Raw genomic sequence first — 20,174 nt, 5'->3', positions numbered from 1 at the left:
AACAGTTTCCATTGACTAATTTTCTAGGAAAATGTTTCCCAAATTTTTTAATTCGTTGTGCAGCACTCTAATTATAACAAATGGTTCCATTCTCCTATTGTTTTAGAGACAAAAGCATATTCTCTTTCAATTGGCCTTTTAGCGGTCATTGACATGTCCGAAACAAATTGACAACCTACGACGGTTGGGTCGGTTTTTGAAACACCTGGTGACTACGACGTTCCCCCCAGTCACAGGCAGCATCGCGTGACGTGCCAGAGAAAGCCAAGGAAATAATCACGGACTCTTACCAATATATTTATATTTTAATTACAGGAAAGGTCAAAAATGGGAAGCACGTCAGTAGTGGATCAAAAATCGAGGAACAGAATTCTACTCTTGATTTCATTGAGAAATGCGACTTTGCTATTTTTACATGCGGCTAGATTCATCCTTCATTTTACAGTTTCCCCACCTCTAAGTAAGTCCAACCGGCGACCGGCAATCACTCGATGTCTTTCATGGCATCCTGCGCAGCCACAGTAAACACAGGATAACGTAAGAGAACATTAGTTTTTCATCGCAAATACGAACACGAGCACCTAGGCAAAAGGGCATGCTCAGCTTTTGTGCGAGCATCTGTGCACGTGAAAGATAGAGAGGCGTCATCTACCATCATTTGAGACGTGCACGTGAAAGATAAGAGAGGTGTCATCTACCATCATTTGAGACGTAAAAGTTTTAACGTTTCTCCAAGTCCCCGACAAAACTAATTTAGCTCTGCACATCAGAGCCAAATAAGATTCCTCGCTCACTATATATGAAAGAAGCAATATCTAACAATGCACCAACAGGAACTCAGAAACAATCATGATAATGTTACAATACTCTCGCTGACAGACGAAAGGATTGCCCAATACAATCACAGTATTTGCCAGTGATAAGGGTCACCGGAAATTGTGACCAACCCAGTCATTCCGTGTTGAAACATTACCAGTTTTTCTTTTGTCCACTGAAGTAGCTTACTTGGGTACACTAAGCTCCCTAGCAACAGTTGTGATTAGAAAGGCTAGAAGAAGAGCATGCGCTGAATGGAGATATTACCTTTGCAAGCTTGGTCACATAGGTTGCTGCTATTGCAGTGGCCAAAAGTCCGATCCCAAGGGTCAATAGCTGACCATTTCCTCCAGATAAACCAATCTCAGATTCTTCTTGCTGCAAAGATCGCATAATTACAAACAAATAAAGTATTCGGCCTTACTATAATCACTACATCACCTTCCCAGAAGAGCTCGAAGTTTGAAATCTGAACTCATCAATACAGGGAATATAGCGTGCTCAAACATACAAAAAGATTTATGAAGTAAAAGCAAGACAGTCACAGCACTTGTCAATCTCAAGCAGAATTACAATTCAGGGCATACAGTCCAGGTTCTGAGGTTGTTTTGCCAGCAGTGAGTCCCTGGAAATTTTTTCAAGGTGTTCATCTAAAAATGAGTGCCTCTAGAGCCTCTCTAGCAATAGACAATCTACAGGTGCTACACTTCCAGCTACTTCGACAAGTTACATTTAGACAACCCTGGATGCCACTAATCAAGAATCTCCCTACACAACACAACAGGATACAAACTAGTCCTGATAGAAATTTATGCAACTAACAGGCTGCTTCTTGACACCAGAATATTCTTTATCACAAAAGACCAAGATTACTACATGGTTAATTCAAATATGGCTATTCATTGTACTTCAAAGGCTAGGAATGATGTGCTGCATGCTACATGCGCTCATTGTGACGATGTAGTTGTAAAAAGTGGTAAGGTTGCTGTTACAACTCATCTAGAAGGATGAGAGCCCATGTAGAAAGTTGCAATGACATACACAGAAAGCTGTGTTAATGGGTAAATAAAATGGTTAATGACACTGCCAGTACCCACTTTATGATTGAGTACCTTAATTTTTTTTTGTTCAATTGACAAGTCCTGACCCCCTATAAACAGATCAAAAGGTTACGATTCACTCTGGTGCTGGTTGCTGGTGGAGGTTGGGAGTATCTCAACGATAAATAATAAGTTTAAGAAGTAAAGACAACCTCAACTTATCGAATCTGGGTCGATGGGAGGTCTCCCGTAAAATTGCAGACAAAAATTGCCAACTTGGACACAAATGCCATTCAATAGACATTAACTATCTACATTGGCATCCAATGTAGCCACTTGAGACTGCACTGCCCTCCCTCCCTCCCTCCCTCCTCATCACCCAACACCTAAATGTAGATGACACCATCTTTGCTAAATAAGCAAGCCACATAAAAAAATCATGCTTAAATTTTGCCAACTAAGCGAGCCACGTTAGCAAAATCACATTACATGGCAATTTATGTAAAAGATGCCTCACATTGACCTAAATTTGAAAGTTGAGAAACTTGATTGAACAAAAAGAACATTAATAGACCCGATTGTAAAACAGCAAAAATTTGATATCATTACCCTTAATTAAAATTTGATAATCAGCATAAATTGGCCTTACTTTTGGGGTAGTACCCCTGCATATGTTTCTTGAGTAGGCAGTACAAGTGTCGGTCACTTATCCAAGAAAAGGAAAACATAATATGGTCTTCTCTATACTACTTATGAGAACTGGGCTTCTTCGGAGCAAGACGACCAAATGACTAAAAAATATATAAAGTAACAGCCATTCAATCAATAAAAAGATAGAAAAGCCAAAGGTCAACGTACAATGATCGCTCGCCCAAAAGCACCAGCACTAACATATGCCCACGTTCCTGGCAGCATCCCTAACCAACTGCATCCAAAATAATGAAAAGTTTGACACGGGGAAGGATTAGAAAAGGTTCCCAGAAGTATCCACCAAATGCACATGAATCTAGCTCATCCCTATGTCCACATTTTTTATTCTTGCACATTAACAATATCTTTTAAGTCCAGCAAAAAGAATTGTCTGATAAATTCCACAGAAGTTAGAAGGGACTTCATTACTTGACTTGGTGAGTGAGTGAGAGAACATAACAGGTCAATGTGATCATTATCACCTCACAAATCCAATTTGCAAACAACTAAAAACCATACAGAAAAAGAAAAGTCTGACACCGGGGGAAGGGTTAGAGTAGGATTCCCAGTAGTATTTACCAAATGCATATGAATCTAGCTCATTCCTATATCCACATTTATTAGTCTTGCACATTAGCAATATCTTTTAAGTCCAGCGAACAGAATTGTCTAACAAATTCCACAGAAGTTATAAGGGACTTCATTACTTGACTTGGTGATTCAGTGAGAGAACAAAACATGTCAATGTGATCATTACCACCTCATTTGATAAAACCAATTTGCAAACAACAAAAAACCATACAGAAAAAGAAAAGGAGAAGGAGAACTACAACTAGCTCAAGAGCAAAGATAACAAAGAAGCCACTATCTCCTATCTGGCTATTACAACTTATCAGCAGGACAGTGATAGCATTAACTACAAAACTTCCTTCAGCTGAATTAGTCGGGATAGTTTTCGTTTCTCAGTACACAAAAACTGCAATAAATCTAGTTAAATAATATTGACATGCATATAACCTTCTAAAGAGATTGCAATTGTGCAATCATATGCTCATTAAACCATAAAATTATTGGATCACAAAAGTTTGCAATAGTATATATGGCCTTAGTAGTAATCAAATTCAATGAAGACAAATACCTTCCCAATACGTATGGGACAAATTTGACAGATGTGAGTCCATACAAATAGTTCCCAAGAGAAAACGGAAGCAAAGGGCTCAGACGCAGAAGGGTAACGACTCTGAAGCCATTTTCCCCAATAGCTTTGTCAATTGCAAGAAATTTCTTATTTCCTTCAACCAACTTAAGAATTCGCTCCCTAGCAAAATATCTGGCAATGAGAAAAGCAACACTGGCAGCCACCTGAAAGAGGCAGAATAAGATCATGGTTCATGGTTAACAACGATTGTCTACTACACCCATTAGCATGCTCTGGGATCCAGAACTCACCGTTCCACTGATGGAGACAATGATTGTGCCAATTAAAGAACCGAAAAGAAGTCCAGCTGACATTGTTAAAGGTATCGCAGGGATTGCAAGGATCTACATTGACATGAACCAGTTAGCGATGGGTTCCAAGAAGATTCGGAAATCATAACAACAGCTAGTAGATGAAAATAGTGAAAAGCTAAGAATTGAAAGGTGTCATGCCATGACAAGTTGAGAGATGTGGTCGCTCAGACCAACAAATCCAAACCGACTCTCTGCTTTAACTAAGAATGGTGTGCATGCTTAGGAAAGCAAAGGAGGTTTACTTTTAAATTCCCAAAACATTCCGACAGGAACTAAAAAACATTTAGATGAAAATGCAGAAAGGATAGGAGTAGCATCGCAAAGATCAGTCAGAGTATAGAATTTTTACTTCTAGACCAGCATAAACAGCTACAAATAGAGCATATCCTGCTGGGCCATAACCTGTCAATGAGAAGGAACAATTTGAAATCAGAATGTTAACCAGGAAAAAAACAGGTCAAAAAAATATGAAAAATAAAAAAGATGGATGAAATGAATGAAATCACTAATTCTATTTCCATGCACTGTAAAAGGTGAACGTGGACATAAGGATATAAAACAAGATAAATGCCCCTACTTCCCCCCACAGTGCTCCTAGAATTAGAAGTCTACAATAATTAGATAAAAAAGTTCACAATCTACCAATTCACAAGTCTGAACCTGTGAACCAACAAAGTAATATGTGAACTATGACATGTTATGACAGGTATGGGTCCATGTGAGCCTGAGGTAATTGAGAAAGGAATTTGCTAGATAGCCTAGAACACTGAAATTTCCTGCATTCTATCTGAGGTGGAGGCGCTTCCACTGCTTATGCAGGAAGAGCTGTCACACAGAGGGACACATTAACATGGCACGACATTGTTGCTGATCAGAATGTTTTGAAAAAGCCTGAGTACCTTAAAAGGCCCGACGACAAAGTAACATCTTCACTAGAATGAAAAAGGCGAGTCTAACTTCATTAAACAGGCACTTTGTTAAAATTGAATATTCAATGTATGCATAAACTGTCTGAGAGTGAGATGCTTTTGTCAACTATGCAAAAGCTTCCTCACAAAAGCAGGTCTCATAGACAAGCACATTGACCGTTAATAACCTGCATAAGGAGGAAACTTCTATGTTCCTTCTCCCAAAAGCATGAGTCAGCACAGTGGACCCCATGGACTGTGATCTTCTAATTAGGGGATTAAGCTAAGTTGTGGCAGAAAGAGAAGAGCAACTTAAATGCTTAAGTTGGAGAGAAACAGGAGATCACTGGATTGAATTAGAAAGATTTTGTGACACAAACATTTAAGATCATTGACGACTGAGATCGGGCCAGAGCACTAGTGTCCAAAATGACCACATCCAGGTGCAGAACCTCAGCTCTTCTCCATGAAATTAGAGGTGAAACTGATTCATTTCCCTGTGCCTAAATGCAGGGAACAGCAATACTGATTCTTTCATGACAACAATCATCAATGCCTTGCTTGAATGCCCATCCCCATTACCAATCACACGATATCAACAAAGGGTTCCTAAAAAATTTCAACTTTCAAGAGCAATCACAAGAAATCGGGAGCACCAAAATTTAGACAGAAACCTGTCTCTACCTTTGCAAACGCAGACGACAAGAGAAGAAGAAATCAAATTCGGCTCGCATCATTACCGTCAATGAAGGTAGAGAACTGGGTCAGAAAACCGTTGATCTGGTCCTTGTACACGTACCCGACGGTAGCGAACCCGCCCACCACGCCCACCAGCAAGGCGCCGGCCAGGAGGGTCCCCTTCATCGCCGTGTCACCTTCCAACGCCGCCGCCGCCGCCGCCGCCCTCCTCCTCCTCTCCCTTGAGCTGCTGGCGCTCGTCGTCCCCGTCGCCCTTGGGGCCGAAGAACCACTTGAGGCTCTGCGGGGCGCTCGTCTTCTGGAGCGACTGCTGCCGCTGCTTCTTGGTCTGCTTGAGGGACGAGCATGGCTTGAGGAAGTGGAAGCGCTTGTTGGGTCGGAAGCTGAAGAGGAAGGAGGAAGGCGGGGACGAGAAATGGAGGCTGTAGATGAGCGATGACGATGACGACGACGACGACGACGACGACGACGACGACGATGATGATGATGATGATGGGGAGGAAGAAGAGGGTGGCCTCAGCCCGAGGGAGTGCATCTTAGGCTGGGAGCGAGGAGGCCACAAGTGACATCTGCTGCCTGGTGGAGAGAGATCAGAAGGAGAATGCCATGAATGGAATCCGCCTGTGCGTGGAGTTTCTGGTCAGGGTGGAGCCATGGGGGCGATAAGGAGTAGTGTTCCTGCTTCTGCCTCGCGGCAGCACCACGTGTATGCGAACCCGAACGCGGAATTTTCTTCTTTTTCCCCCCCGCGAAACAAAATCCATCTTTTCAATTTACTTCTCCTCAATCGATCGAAGAATTCGAACCTTAAAATCCTCGAATTTAGAATTTATAAGGTCTGGAGAAGAAATCTTTTTTTATAGAAAAACATTTTCTTTATTTTTCGATATTTGATTCGCTTAAAAAAATGAACTAATCAGTAGAAAAAAAAAGGTTTCTCCACAAAAATTTAGATTTAGGAAAATTATTTTCTCTTTGAAGAGAATCGAAAGATGTTTTTCAAAATATATGCTTTAACACTTAAAACTCCAACATTGATTCTCGAGTCCAACATTCAAAATTAGATATCGGCAGCCAAACCTAAGTCCATTGAGGCCACACTCGAGACTATAGTACTCGGATCCTGGCCCTCAACGTTCATGCCTAGGTCCATTGAGGCCATCCCTAAACCCTTGGCACCTGTACTCAATACTTTGACACCCGAACTCCTATCTATAAAGGCTATGTTCGGGTCCTCAATGCTCGAGCTCTAATTCCAACTCTCGGGCCTAGTTCCACAAAGGCCGTGTGCGGTCCTCGGTGTCTAGACTTAGGTCCTATTTAATAAAGTTTTCGTTCTTAAAAAATATTATTTTAGAAAATTTGAATTTGTTATTATGTTTAATCTTTTTTTCCTTCTTTTTTCTTTTTTCATCTTCCTCGATTGGTCGCCGGCCATTGCAACGGCCGGCGAGTTCATAGCCTATGGTGCAGCACGGCTTGAGCTCACTTGTGAGGCTCGAGCTCGCTTGTGGCCGACTGGCCAAAAAAGAAGTAAAATATAAAAATGTATAAAAATATAAATTTTCAGATAATTTTTCTATCATATTTTTCTTACCAAATAACATTAAACTATTTCCAAGTCTTCTTCATATTTTAGCCAATTTTTGAAAAATGATATCATTTTTAAGGTACATTTTTAGCAAAACAAAAGGATCCAAAGTCAAAAAATTCTAAACTCATCCTCGCTTATTTTCTACTTCTGCAATCAAGTCCCTTGAAAAAACTGAAAAAGATGGCTGCACTCCGCTCCACGAGCCAAACGATCCCTTCCTCAAACTATTTATCTTGCGAAATTTCGTGCCCAATTTCTGGGGACGTTGACTGGAATATCGGAGCTATATATTACAATACAAAAAATCTAATTGATAAAGGCATTAAAACTCCACGATTTAAAAGTCTTTTTCTTTATGAGTTCCTTCCTAAAAGCCACTTTCAATAGCCATGTATAATCCTTTTTTTAAGAATTTTCATCTACGGTGCCCCCAATTCGAAATATAAGCGTGTTCATTTAAAAAAACTAATTCAATTACTTTTTAGTAAAATATTTTTCCATTATCATGTTAGAAAATTTATTTTCCTAACTTCTAATTTACATATTTTATTTCAATATAAATAATTTTCTATTAATTAATCATTTCCAACAAATTAAATTCACAAAAGTTCAGAAAATTCTTCCATTCAAATATGCACACCCTAAGGTCGCGCATGACAAAATTTCGGAACAAAAATTAATTTCTTGTCATAAATTGATTTCTCAATTTATATTCCATAAACGAGTTTACGAGTAAAAAACGTATTTGATAACAATTCAAAATTTATATTTCTAAAATAAAAATTCGTTTAATAAAGAATAAAATTTCTATTTCTAGGAGTGGCAATGACCGGCATTTGGTGGCCATAGTTCGACATCCAGCGATCGGTGTTCAACATCCGATGACCAATAGTAGGCGGCCGAAGTCCGGAGTTCGGCAATTGGCAACCGGCATCCACCATTCGAAGTTCAACATCTGACATTTGACATCCGGAGTCCGGCAATCAGAGGCTAGTGGCCAGAGTTCGGTGGCGAGTGGCAAGCGGCAGACATCCAGTGACTGGTGGCAAGCAAAGAACGGTCGGCGGCGAACGGCGGCGAGTGGCAAGCGGCCGACATCCAACGACTGGTGGCAAGCAGTGAACGGTCAGTGGCGGACATCCGATGGTTGTGGTGAGCCTCCGGCATCCAACGATTGGTAATGAGTAGCCAACGACCAGTGGACATCTGGCATCCGTCAACCAGCGGTTGGTGATGGGCGGCTGAAGTTCAGTGGCCGAGGCTGGTAGTTGCTGACCGACAACTGGCAATGAGCATCTGGCATCCCACAGGCGATAAGTAGGTGATGGGTGGTGATGAGGCGAACGATAAGTAAAATTTTGATTTCTCATTTCTATTATAGAAATAAAAAAGCTAAAAATTTTAATTTCGATTGTTCCAAATCTATTTACGAAATAGAAATCTGTTCTAGAAATAGAAAAATGAAATTGCGTTACCAAACCGATTTATATTCCAAACCTATTCCGGGACCAGAAAAACAGATAAATAAAGAAATAGAAATATTGTCATGTGCATCCTAAATTTCTGTTTTTCTTTTCTTTCGTAAGATCAAGATTTTCTGCCTCGCAAATAATATTGCAAAGCACCAAAAAGAAATCCTTCCCAAATAGGAGACTTTCTTAAAGTGAACTTCGCCTTCAAAGTTCTTCTGGTATGACTGGACATAAGAATGAAACTCTTTACTTCAATTGCATTTATTCATTATTCTTTATTCCCTCTCAAAACTCACAAATGCAGAAGTCAAGAACGATGTGTCTCAGTTACAGCACTAAAAACTTCAGCACTACTCCACACCTAATAAATTAAACCCTGAGACGAATTACACTTCCATCTCGCAATGCTCCCATTCTGACCCAACCCTACCCATCTGCCGTGGTAAGATTCTTACACCGACACATGAAAATGTCAACTTGAGCAGCGACTAATCACCAAAGCCGGCATTTTCAAGGGACCAGCAGAGGTTTAACCCACCCAACGCCACATCACTGAAAACCACATAGAACGGCCAAAAGTAACAAAAGAAAGTACACAGTATCTTAGCCTAAGTAACAGAAAGATTGAGTCACCCAAGGTTGGAAGAACATCGACAGGCTGAGAGAAGACTCTCGTTAGGCACTATCTCACTCAAGCTAAGATGGGGCGCCGAGATAAGAGGCAAGCCGAAGTATGTCGCTGAATATGCCGCCAGCAGTGACCTGAGCCCCAGCACCTGGCCCACGGACTATCAAAGGCTGCTCCTTATACCTAGTAGTGGTGAAAGCAATTATGTTGTCAGTGCCTGAAAGTTGAGCGAATGCGTGATCCTTCTTGTATGTCCGCAGCTCCACTGCCCCTCTTTGCTTCAACAAATCCACTACACCCACATATCTCAGTACCTGCAAATGGGACACGTTTCATCATAGAAGAAGAATAGGAGAAAAGTTGACTACAGCATGCTCAAAAGGTACAGATGAAATTTCAAAAATGAATTCTTCATGCACCGATAGGATGTATGTGGATAAAAATCGACTCTACCATACCCACTGGAGGATAGAAGTTCAACGAAGCTATGAAGTTAGGACAAGGTTGTAATTACCACTCTCAAACTCCTTGGAAGCAGTGGCTATAGCTGGTAAAGTTTCTTGCCATCTAAAGGAAGGGTAATGCTGAAGTCACCTGGAGTTCATGCCATCTATGAACCACTCCAGGGGTACATAGCGCATCGAATGGAAGATCAAAATAACACTGTATTTAGATTTCATACACCTTATTTTGGTTTGCTTCCATCTACATACTGACGAACTTCATCACAAGATGCTCTCATCTAAATTTCGTGAAATTAGATGTTTCATTGAAGCACTAACATCGGAAGGCAACTATTGGATACAGTCTAAGTATCACGAGACTATTGGATATAGTCTAAGTAGTATTATGAGTTTATATACTCACTTCGCCAGCAGCCTCAGCTTCCTGTAGCTTGTTGGTCCATTCTTGGTCAAATTGCGGTAGCTTCTCCATAAACTCCTCAGCTGATGCACTAGTCTACACAGCATAATCAGGTAAATGCATCAAAAAGTATATTCCCAATAATTCAACTGTTAGGTCTATAATTGGGGAAAACTGAATTCTCACTCTTAATGGTTCTGGGACAAGATTGTCCACAGGGATGTCAGAAAGTTCCAGCTTCATACCAGATTCTCTAGCGAGAATAATCACCTGCATTGTCGAGACTGTGAGGTGCATTGATATTGGAACAGGAACATAAGGTTTTCATGTCCAAATCAATGAAAATAAATCAAGATCCATGTGCTATAGAATTATATTCATTATAACATTAAGAATCCAGAAAACTTCGGGAGAAAGTAAAGGAAAAAGGCTAAGATATCCACCAGAACATAATAATTCACGTGTGATGGTAAGGGGCATCAGTTTTTTGTCATGCATACCTACTCTGAAAGGAACTACGTAAGTAATCAATTTATCAACCAGAGTGCTGAGGCAGTGCAGCGTCTTAGGTCCTTAAAGGAGTAGTTTGAAAGACAAAGGTAAATTACAGTCCAGATGCTCTGCAGATCCATCGATTCAGAAAGTTGTCTCCCTATGAAGAAAACTCTCTTCGGCGAACATATTATAATGGAAACAAGCCATTGAAGATCACACAAAAACTTCTTGATAAACAGAGGCGAATGTGCAATAATAGTGCTCTCCATTCAGCAAGCAGTGGTAAGTTTGTTCCCCCTCTCCTCAAAAGCTATAGTACTGCTTTAACGTATAAACACTCTCCTAGTAAGCAACAATCCCCTGAACTGCAGTTATTTAATGCATCTGCACATATACAAAATAGGATATACCTTTCTCTGAACATCTGTCCCAGAGAGATCATCTCTTGGGTCTGGCTCTGTAAAACCTGCCTGTTTTGCCTCTGCTACCACCTCACTGAACGATCGCTTGCCAATGAAGTTGTTGAATATATAGCTCAATGTACCACTGCAACAACATAAGGAGAATTGAACAACTCAGAAAGTATACACTGCAGGCACTAGCATGCATTAAATACCTAGCTTCACATACAACATCCTGAAGGCCATGAACTGCAAATTAGAAAAGAAAGTCCAAGACGGAAATACCTAAATATGCCTTCAATACGGAGAATTCTATCCCCAGTTTCAAGAAGACCTCGTAGAGTGCTAACAATTGGGAGACCAGCACCAACCGTAGCCTCATAAAAGTAATGTGTATATGACTGCCGCTGTAGTGCTCTCAATTTCAAGTACTGCCCAGACAATAATTGATGTTACAAGACCCATGGCATTGCCTCAAAGTCTCAACATGACTATGAAAAGTAATAGGTACAAGACAGTTCAAAACTGTAAATGGCATTTAAGCATATAGCATTCACAGCTTTATAAGAAACAGATTTTCAATAAGCTCTGTTAGATAAAAGTCTGCGACCATCTTGGAAGTGAAAATCATCATTAAATTGGGTTTTTGGCAGTGTGCATTATTGGTTATGAGCTAATTCCATTGATGTCTCCAAAGAGACAGTTCAGTTAATCTAGGTTCATCTAGTCTGCTTCTTTTTGTATCTTTCCCTAGACCTCCAATCCACTAACGTTTGTCAAAATAGTTTTTGGCAATGGAGAAGTTAACATAGAACTGCAGGAATTCCAGAAACGCAGGAAAAGAGTGCTTGACAATTATGCCACCATTATTATGACAAACTTCACTCAATATTAAATTTGTCAAAAAAAAAGAGCTAAGTGGCAGAGTCATACAGGACAAATGAAGGATCTGTTTCATTCATAACATTTTCAAATCTAGAAAATTAACTGCTCTTTTCATCATGATGCTGGTAGAGATATTACCTGATCAAGTGGCCCAGAATTCGCCTTTTTATTTGGAGTGATCACATGAATTCCCCGTCGCAACCAATTGTAGTAATGACCAGCAACAACAGAATCTGCTGTACAATCTACCAGCACAGTATTGGGAATAAAGCCATTTCCATGCACATGCTGAATAAATTTCTCCAAATTAGCCACCTCTCCATTCTCCTTTAAGAGCTCTTTCCATTTAGATAAGTCAACACCTCTACAACCAGAAATATCGATTCAGATATTACAATAAACAGAAACTTCATATGGGTTGGTGTTGCTAAGTTCTACCCTTCAATATGATTCGGACAGACATAGACAGCAAATAGACTGCAAAACATAAGCATGCATAGGAAAATTACTCCCTTTACTGATAAATGACACATCGCAAGAAATTGCCATTGTCTGGAGATAGGTATAGTGGGCAACCATTGTGGTAAATGAAGATTTTGAGGTTGATAGTGGTGTGCTTTGAAGAAGATCATCACCTTATCACAAATTGTTCCCTCATAAGTGTGTGTTTACATTTTCTGAAACATGCATTCCAATTAATTCCCATACTTGTTAGTAGCATTTACAAAAATAATCCACATCCCATTCATGTTAAGAAATATGATAAAGCTTTTTATACTTTGATTTGTTAGTAAGCCAGACTAGCAGAATACGAGAGGATGCCAATGAATGAAGCATCTAATTAAGCACCAGGTTTTTATCTGTGCAAGTGAACAATGGAGCAAAAAGCAGGGGGAAATTGGAACTTGGCCAGAGATGGCTGGAGAGGAGTAAAACAAACTGATGCAAAGTCCCAATGCAGAAGTCAAATGACTGTCGAGTAAAATGAATCTTCTTCTACATAGATTGTGGTGAACAAAACTAGCAGTATTACAACTGGCCATTAACAGTTTTCAACCATCTTATTTTATATATATATGTATGTATGTATGTATGTATGTATGTATGTATGTATACATACATATATATACATACATATGTATGAATGTATTTATGTATGTATAAGTTTAAGATTATAAGGCTATCAGATTTTGATGGTTGACGTTTGGGAACCCATATTGTGACCCGTCAAAGTGAGCATGATTCAGATTTTGACGGCTGGTTCAATTTGAAGGAGAATAATGGAGTCCATTTTTTTAAAGCTGGGAAGAAGTAAAGAACAAACATGATGCTTTGTACAAGAGTACTTTCAAAACCATAACCACTGGTTGAAAGTTGAATAATTTAGCTCTAATTTTCAAAATGTTCAGGGCAAATTTATGGAAAAGTGTCATGCAAGAATATAGCATGCATTATACATTTTCTCCAGATGTTCCGTGCATATACTAATGTGCACCCTGATGTTAGTTCACCAGTAGAAAAATCAGTGCCTTATTTTCTCAAAAGGAATTCATGCCATCATAAAAACCTGTCATTTCCTATTTTATGAAAGAATTGAATAATTTTAATTCAGGCACAGGGAACAATACCATACTTTAACACTCCCATAAAGTTGGGTCCTTATTTGATTGATCTACTTATCTAATTTAACATTCTACACAATGATTTTCCAGCCCAGGACCTAATCTTCATCATTACAAATTTCTAAGATTTCCACAATTTTCACAACGAGGAAACTGAGATTCTTCATCTTATAGACTAGAAGTGAACATGACCTAAAATATCACACTTGATGAACTTTATTAGGAGCTCCAGGGCTTTTGCTCCCAAAGACTGTTTGGGATGTGAAGCCGAGTTCTATGGAGTGCATTATAATTTATACCCATGACCAATGGTTGACATGCATAGGGAGCAATGCTCCAGGAGCATGTAACAATTGCTCCTTCAGAATGAAAAACTGCCTTGACCAAGAGGCCAAGATATAGACGCTACTAGATAAAACGGGATATATTATTGATATTCACGACGATGCTGCTGCCTGCACATTAGTAACCAGACAAAGTAATTGTTATACCATAGCTATTAACGCGAATCAGCTAGAGACCAGAATGAGCTTGAACTGAGAAAAGAGTTAATCATCTCCTTCTTAACAGTGAAGCAGTAATGATATAGCACAACAGGTGAATAACACACGGAGCTTTACAAAAAGTACTTAATCTTGAAATTTTCACTGGATGATTTTGTTTAGCAAGAACATTTATTCAGAGTCTCGTGACTTACGCTTCACTCAAAAGCATCGACTTTGATCCTGTGATTCCCATGACACGCAAGTCAATATTGAATTCTTCCTTAAGAACAGCTGCCTGCCAAACAGACATAGCGTTTGTTTACATGTACAATATACATAGAGAAAATGCAAAAATTTGCACATGAACCAACACAGAAAAATGGAACACACTGCACTAAGCATATCTGAGAGTTCCATACAGTACCTGCATCGCTTTTATTTAGCTGCTTTTATGCTAGATTTTCATCAAAAAGACTAGAGATAAGCTATACCCTAATCTGATGAGGTCCTAGCATCTAAGTGACAACTGTTTTTTGGTAGCACGGCACCCTCCTACCACTTGATCAACAAGAATGAGAATCCAGAAAGAACCTTTCTCAGACATACACTCAATGGCTGTCTTCATGATCTAATCCACCAAAATTCTCACAGACACAGAGCTAAGTATGCTGAACTTTCCCACCTCTTCTCTTTATACATTATAATAATATCGCTTTGTCAACCCAATCACGAAAGATCTATTTTATATAGTATAGAAATAACATTTAACCAGCCTTGAGGAACCAAACTTCCACAACTAAGTTCTGAACAGATATATTTGGGTCTTCAAGGACAAGGTCAAATGGGCCAGGTCTAACCGCAATAGCTGGTGCTTTGTTCAACAATTTACCCCTTCAATTATGTGTTAACATTACGTTGTCAACCATTCGGATTAAAAAAGAAAAAAGAAAGATCGTAATATGACATTGGAAAAAAAACAATATGATCCCAAACCTTCCTTCCAGCGCGTTCTTATTAAATTACCTAAAACTATGGTGAGCGCCACAAGCAAACACTACATGCTTTTAAGTAACATAGATTATCAACAAGATGCACCTGATCCCTCAGTTGCTCGAGTAAGGTGCTGCCTATTAATCCAGGTCCAATGATACCCATTGCAATCGTTGTCCTTGAAAGATAGAACCTTGAGTGGACAGCCCTAAGGGCTCTAATACAATCTTCCCGCATTACAACTACTGTGATATTATATTCAGAGCAGCCTTGAGCTATAGCACGAACATTGATATTTGCCTGCATCAGAGAGACAAGTTCAGAGGACTCATTGCTTAAACTTCAAGGAGAAACAAAATCTCTTGGATCACATCTAAAAAGATGTTAACACTCCCAGATTAAGTAGCATGTACTTAAGCAATATAATTTCAATTTCGGAATCGGTAATACAAGAAGGAGACAAGTAACAAATTATCTTTATTTCGGCCAGCAATCTCAACAGACCTAGAGGATATATAACTTTCTAACCTTTGCCAGGGCATTGAAGAGTGTGGCACTGACTCCTGGGGTACTAGCCATTTTCTGGCCAACTGCTGCCAATATACTACAGTTTGAAATCACTTGAACCTGAAAAGAACTGAGTTGTCAAAAAACCCACTAAACTGATGTACAGATACAATTGCCAGAATTCTGAGAAAAAAGCAACTGACGTATTTAAGTGTGTTTATTCCGCAAAATAAAATCTAAAGTCAGGGGCAAAATTTGATGCTCTCAATTTCAAAACATTAACTTCTTTTACAAAGTCTAGCACTGAACAGTAAAGCAACTTAATGGGGCAACCTCTCTCTCTCTCTCTCACGCGCGCTAGCACAATGCCACGTGCATTGATGCAACTGGTAACGAACGTGATACTGAGATCTCATGACAGGAAGAGAGCTAATAAATGATCTTACTGGTGAGCCTTAGAAGACAGTCTAAATTATAAATAATCGGGGAGACAGTGCTATCGGTGAAAATAAGCCTAAAGACTGAAGGCCATAGAAAAAGAAAGCATTAACTAAAGGCTTGCTCGAAAGAATTGCATCATGCAGGATTGTTTCAGGTATGCTGCACGGCTTTCTCTATAGTGAGTCTGTGACACTCTGCAACACTGAGGTGACTTTCCTCTGTTTGCATGTGTAAATACATGCACCGCTCTATTTCATACAAACTAATAATAGGTGCATAAGGTATTCGCCACAAGTGATGATAACAAAATAAGCATCTACCTACTAGATAAACCCCAATTATAAAAGATGGAAACACCTTTGAGAGACGCCCAGCGTCAAGAGCCTGACGAAATCTGGACTGTAGAGCCTCGGAGACCGCCTCAACTTCCTTCTCAGGTACAGCAAAACAAACAGAATGCTCACTGCTAGCCTACAGTGCATCGTATAAGATTCTTGATCATACATTACTTAACCAAATGCAGTATCCGTCAAACTGAAGATAGAGGTACCTGAGATATCATGATAACATTGGCTCCTACATCCTTCACAGCACCAAATATGGCACTGGCAGTACCGGGAACACCAGCCATTCCAGTTCTGGCAAGGGGGAAAAACAATATGAAAGAGACTCAACCGTATAAAATTGCAAAATCCTATATAAATTGAAAATAGAGATATGGAAGCTATTTGTATTGGCCGTAATAGGCAGCCTCTCACCCCTCAACATTAACAAGGGCCAGATTGTCTATTGTTGCAAATCCCTTCACATAAGACTCCAGCTTGTGAGAATCCTCATCTTCGCTCACAGATGGACGGCAAATCTTTGTTCCAGGAGCAGAGAGATTAAAGATATTTCTTATCACTATTGGAATGTCATACCGCATCACTGGGATTATGGTGCGAGGGTGTAAAACATTAGCCCCAAAGTATGACTGCAGACAAATGAAAATGAATGAGAAGCAGAGTAGATCAATGTTTGAATGGTATTTTCATAGTCATCTTATTTACCATTTCCCAAGCCTCTTGATAGGAAAGAGTCTTTAGTATCACAGCCTCACCAACTGCAACAAGACAGAACCAACACTTCAAACAATTATCTCAAGTTTCCCGGTCAGCAACCGTTATCATTGGTACCAATGACAAATACTATCTCCAAGAATCAGAAACTTCTAATTGGCTATCTTGGCTCATGACCAAGAGAACAGAACCATAACAAACCTTTTCTTGGATCAGCGCTATAAACACCATCAACGTCCGTCCATATAGTGACCTGTCGCGCTCTAAGTAGAGAACCCATAATTGCAGCTGAGAAGTCACTCCCATCTCTTTTTAATGTTGTAGGAATATTATACGGAGTGCTAGCAATAAAACCAGTGGCAATTATGGTCTTAGATGGATTCTGGGAGTACCATTTCTCTAGTTTTTTTTCAGATGCTGGAAAATCTGGATCTACTTGATTAGAATTAGTAGGAGATACGATTAGGACTTCCCTTGTATCCATCCATGTGCAATCAACCCCATTCTGCAGTGTGCAGAGAAACAGTATAGAGCAGATGCTCATATCAGCACAACAAATATCAACCAAAAGAAAAAAAGAAAAATGCAGAAGAAGGAAGTGGATATGATTAAACCTTCTTAATGACAGAGGAAAGCAGTTGAGCTGACCAGAGCTCCCCATGCCCCACGACAAAATCTGTGAAAGATTCTGTTGCGTGGCCAGCTGCAGGACAGCATAGACTGTCAATCTAAGGACCTACTATGTGCAACATGATATCACCCAAAGAAATGGTGGCACCAGTTGCCAAAACAAAAGTAAAGTAGCAATAAACATTAACTGAATGAATTAGTCGAAAAATCTGAGGACATAAATAAAATAAAACAAGTTTTTAACATAAGATATTAAAGTTAGGTAAATTCAATATTTAGGCTTTAATCATTAACAGTCCAAAGGGTCTTACCCTTTTAATGGCCAACATCATATAAATGCAAATGTAAGGTGTGAAACGCTGAAGTCTAAGGTAATATCTCCAAATGGCCACAGATAATGTACATAGACACAGAGAGAGAGAGAGAGAGAGAGAGAGAGAGAGAGAGAGAGAGAGCTTGATACCAATATATATTGCTCGAAGCATGGCTTTTAGGTTACTGATGTCGCCATCCAACAGTGATAGAAAATTTGCAAGATTGTTCCCCTCAAGTAGATCAAGCGCTGTTGATCTATGTTTTTCTAAAACATTGTCTAGTGCAAACACATAGGTATCATCTCGTGACTGTGCCTTATCGATGAGGTCATACATCATATCAGTCACCTTTGACATTGCAGAGACAACCACTAATTTCCGTTCTGAATCATCCTTCATAATTATATTGGCCACATTCTTTATCCTCTGAGAGTTTCCTACGCAAGTCCCGCCGAATTTATGAACTGACCATGTTTCACCTTTAGGGAGCTGAACCTCTTCAGCAGCCATATCCACCGGAACATCTGGCAGTAATTCGACATGAGAAGTTGATGAGAAAAAAAAAATTATTTTAGAGTACCATACAATTACATTAGAGGAGAAATATTGCTATATCTGCCAATAATTACACAAATAAGAGAGAAATGCTGAGGGACTGAACCTGTGACAGATGCATGAATGGTCTTCGATAGATCTCTTCTTCTATGAGACGGTACAACACCTACCCTGCAATAGCAATACGTAGAAACATATTCTCAGTGATTTCTGGACAACTAGGAAAGGATTTTACAGCAGCTCCTTATCACAACAAACGCACTGCCACAAACTCACAAGTGAAATATTCGCTACAACAAGGCACACTGGCTGCTCGTGAAGCAGCTAATTACAACGCTTGGCGAGCTAGAGCCACGCATTTACACGCATATACCCGGTTTCGGCCGACAGCTAGCGAGAAGGTCAGAAACTTCCATTCGCACATACATGCAATCCTTCCTATCAGGTACAGCTGCGCTGGACCTCTTTCGCGGAATTAAAACGAAGCATGAGAATGCCGAATTGAAGAACAAGCGATGCAAAAGTTCTCGGGGCCTCCGTGTTCCCACGGGGTCACTGCATCATTGCATACAAATGGAACTCGCGCGCAAATCTAACTCTCTCTCTCTCTCTCTCTCTCTCTCTCTCATTTCATTTTCATCGCCCCTTCCGGCGATCTTCCGGGGGAGAGAAACGGGAACAGCAGAGCCTGAGAAGCGCGAGCCGAGAGAGGACAACGCACCTGCGAGCGCGCGAGCGCGGGAGCGGGGAGGGAAGGGAGCGACGGGAGGGGGGGAAATGGCTCCGCCCCGTCGCCTCCCCGGCCTCGCCGAGCGCCACGCGCGGGGGGCGGCAGGAGATCGAAGCGGAGAGCAACGCCATGGCCACTGCCGAGCTCCACCAGGAGATAGAGAGAGAGAGAGAGAGAGAGAGAGGCGCAGTTGCACGGTGGCTGCTCGTGTTTTTGTGCTGCTCGTGTTTTTTCTTTTGGCCTCTTCTTGGCGGCTTGTTGTGCTTTTTTTCAGGGAGCGCGGCGCAACCCGCTTCTCAGTTTGGTGCGCGACGTTCGTTCGTTTCCCTGGTCGCTTGGGGAACGATCGCCTGCGACCGGAACTAGCATGCCGCATCTTTTTCCACCCCCACGTTTCCCAAAAATCTAGGGGTCATGAGCACGGTCCGGTCCCCATCGTCGGGTCTCGATCCGTCCATCGATCGAGATGGATTAGGGACGGGATTACATCTTTGGACTTGGACATGCAACGCGAAGACCAGTCAAATGGGACAGGTCGGGTTGGATCGATCCGGCTCAAATTGTCCCGTCCAACCCATTTTGGGCCATTTTTTAAGCAATTACAAGTTTAATGACCCATATCTGATTAAATCCGCGCATGGCATGATACTAAAATGAACCTGCAATGATAAAACACTTTAAGTCCATACTTAAATTAAAGGTGACCCAAGGAATGAGTTAGCACGAAATTGAATGAGAGTGAAAAGAAAATGAAAAGAGAATTATAAAAATGGATTTGATATAAACTAATTTTGAATACATTTGACACTCGTATTATTCTTAACTTTACTAGTCTAAA

At 40.3% G+C, this 20,174-nt stretch overlaps 2 protein-coding genes across 2 annotated transcripts; both read right to left on the bottom strand.

Annotated features, from left to right (window-relative positions):
* Nucleotides 1-268: 268 nt before the first annotated feature.
* Nucleotides 269-6,373, bottom strand: LOC104452010 (TVP38/TMEM64 family membrane protein slr0305). Its single transcript, XM_018875609.2, is given in 8 exon segments — nucleotides 269-508; nucleotides 1,084-1,194; nucleotides 2,715-2,781; nucleotides 3,685-3,908; nucleotides 3,996-4,088; nucleotides 4,408-4,460; nucleotides 5,707-5,857; nucleotides 5,859-6,373. Coding segments are annotated over 8 exon segments (1,065 nt in total). The 5' UTR covers nucleotides 6,201-6,373; the 3' UTR covers nucleotides 269-484.
* A 2,589-nt stretch (nucleotides 6,374-8,962) lies between these two features.
* Nucleotides 8,963-19,610, bottom strand: LOC104449803 (bifunctional aspartokinase/homoserine dehydrogenase 1, chloroplastic). The gene is made up of 18 exons (XM_010064070.3): nucleotides 19,328-19,610; nucleotides 18,713-18,777; nucleotides 18,201-18,575; nucleotides 17,722-17,810; nucleotides 17,309-17,612; nucleotides 17,099-17,151; nucleotides 16,808-17,022; nucleotides 16,600-16,687; nucleotides 16,407-16,520; nucleotides 15,630-15,728; nucleotides 15,207-15,401; nucleotides 14,324-14,406; nucleotides 12,143-12,368; nucleotides 11,405-11,550; nucleotides 11,129-11,264; nucleotides 10,410-10,493; nucleotides 10,227-10,319; nucleotides 8,963-9,673 (listed from the first exon to the last, which is right to left on the bottom strand). Exons 1-18 carry the CDS (start codon nucleotides 19,465-19,467, stop codon nucleotides 9,428-9,430), a joined length of 2,751 nt encoding a protein of 916 aa, XP_010062372.1. The 5' UTR covers nucleotides 19,468-19,610; the 3' UTR covers nucleotides 8,963-9,427.
* Between the last annotated feature and the right edge of the window lie 564 nt (nucleotides 19,611-20,174).

Source organism: Eucalyptus grandis, chromosome 6, assembly GCF_016545825.1.
Source record: "Eucalyptus grandis isolate ANBG69807.140 chromosome 6, ASM1654582v1, whole genome shotgun sequence".
In the NCBI taxonomy this organism is placed as follows: domain Eukaryota; kingdom Viridiplantae; phylum Streptophyta; class Magnoliopsida; order Myrtales; family Myrtaceae; genus Eucalyptus; species Eucalyptus grandis.
This window is presented reverse-complemented; position numbering and strand designations above follow the sequence as displayed.

Excerpts from the sequence above, each read along its gene's own strand:
- LOC104449803 (XM_010064070.3), bottom strand. The coding sequence starts at position 19,467 with ATGGCGTTGCTCTCCGCTTCGATCTCCTGCCGCCCCCCGCGCGTGGCG. Across the intron at positions 17,152-17,308 it reads TAGCGCTGATCCAAGAAAAG|TTGGTGAGGCTGTGATACTA; the intron begins GTTTGTTATGGT and ends GTCTTGTTGCAG. Across the intron at positions 10,494-11,128 it reads GGACAGATGTTCAGAGAAAG|GTGATTATTCTCGCTAGAGA; the intron begins GTATATCCTATT and ends TCGACAATGCAG.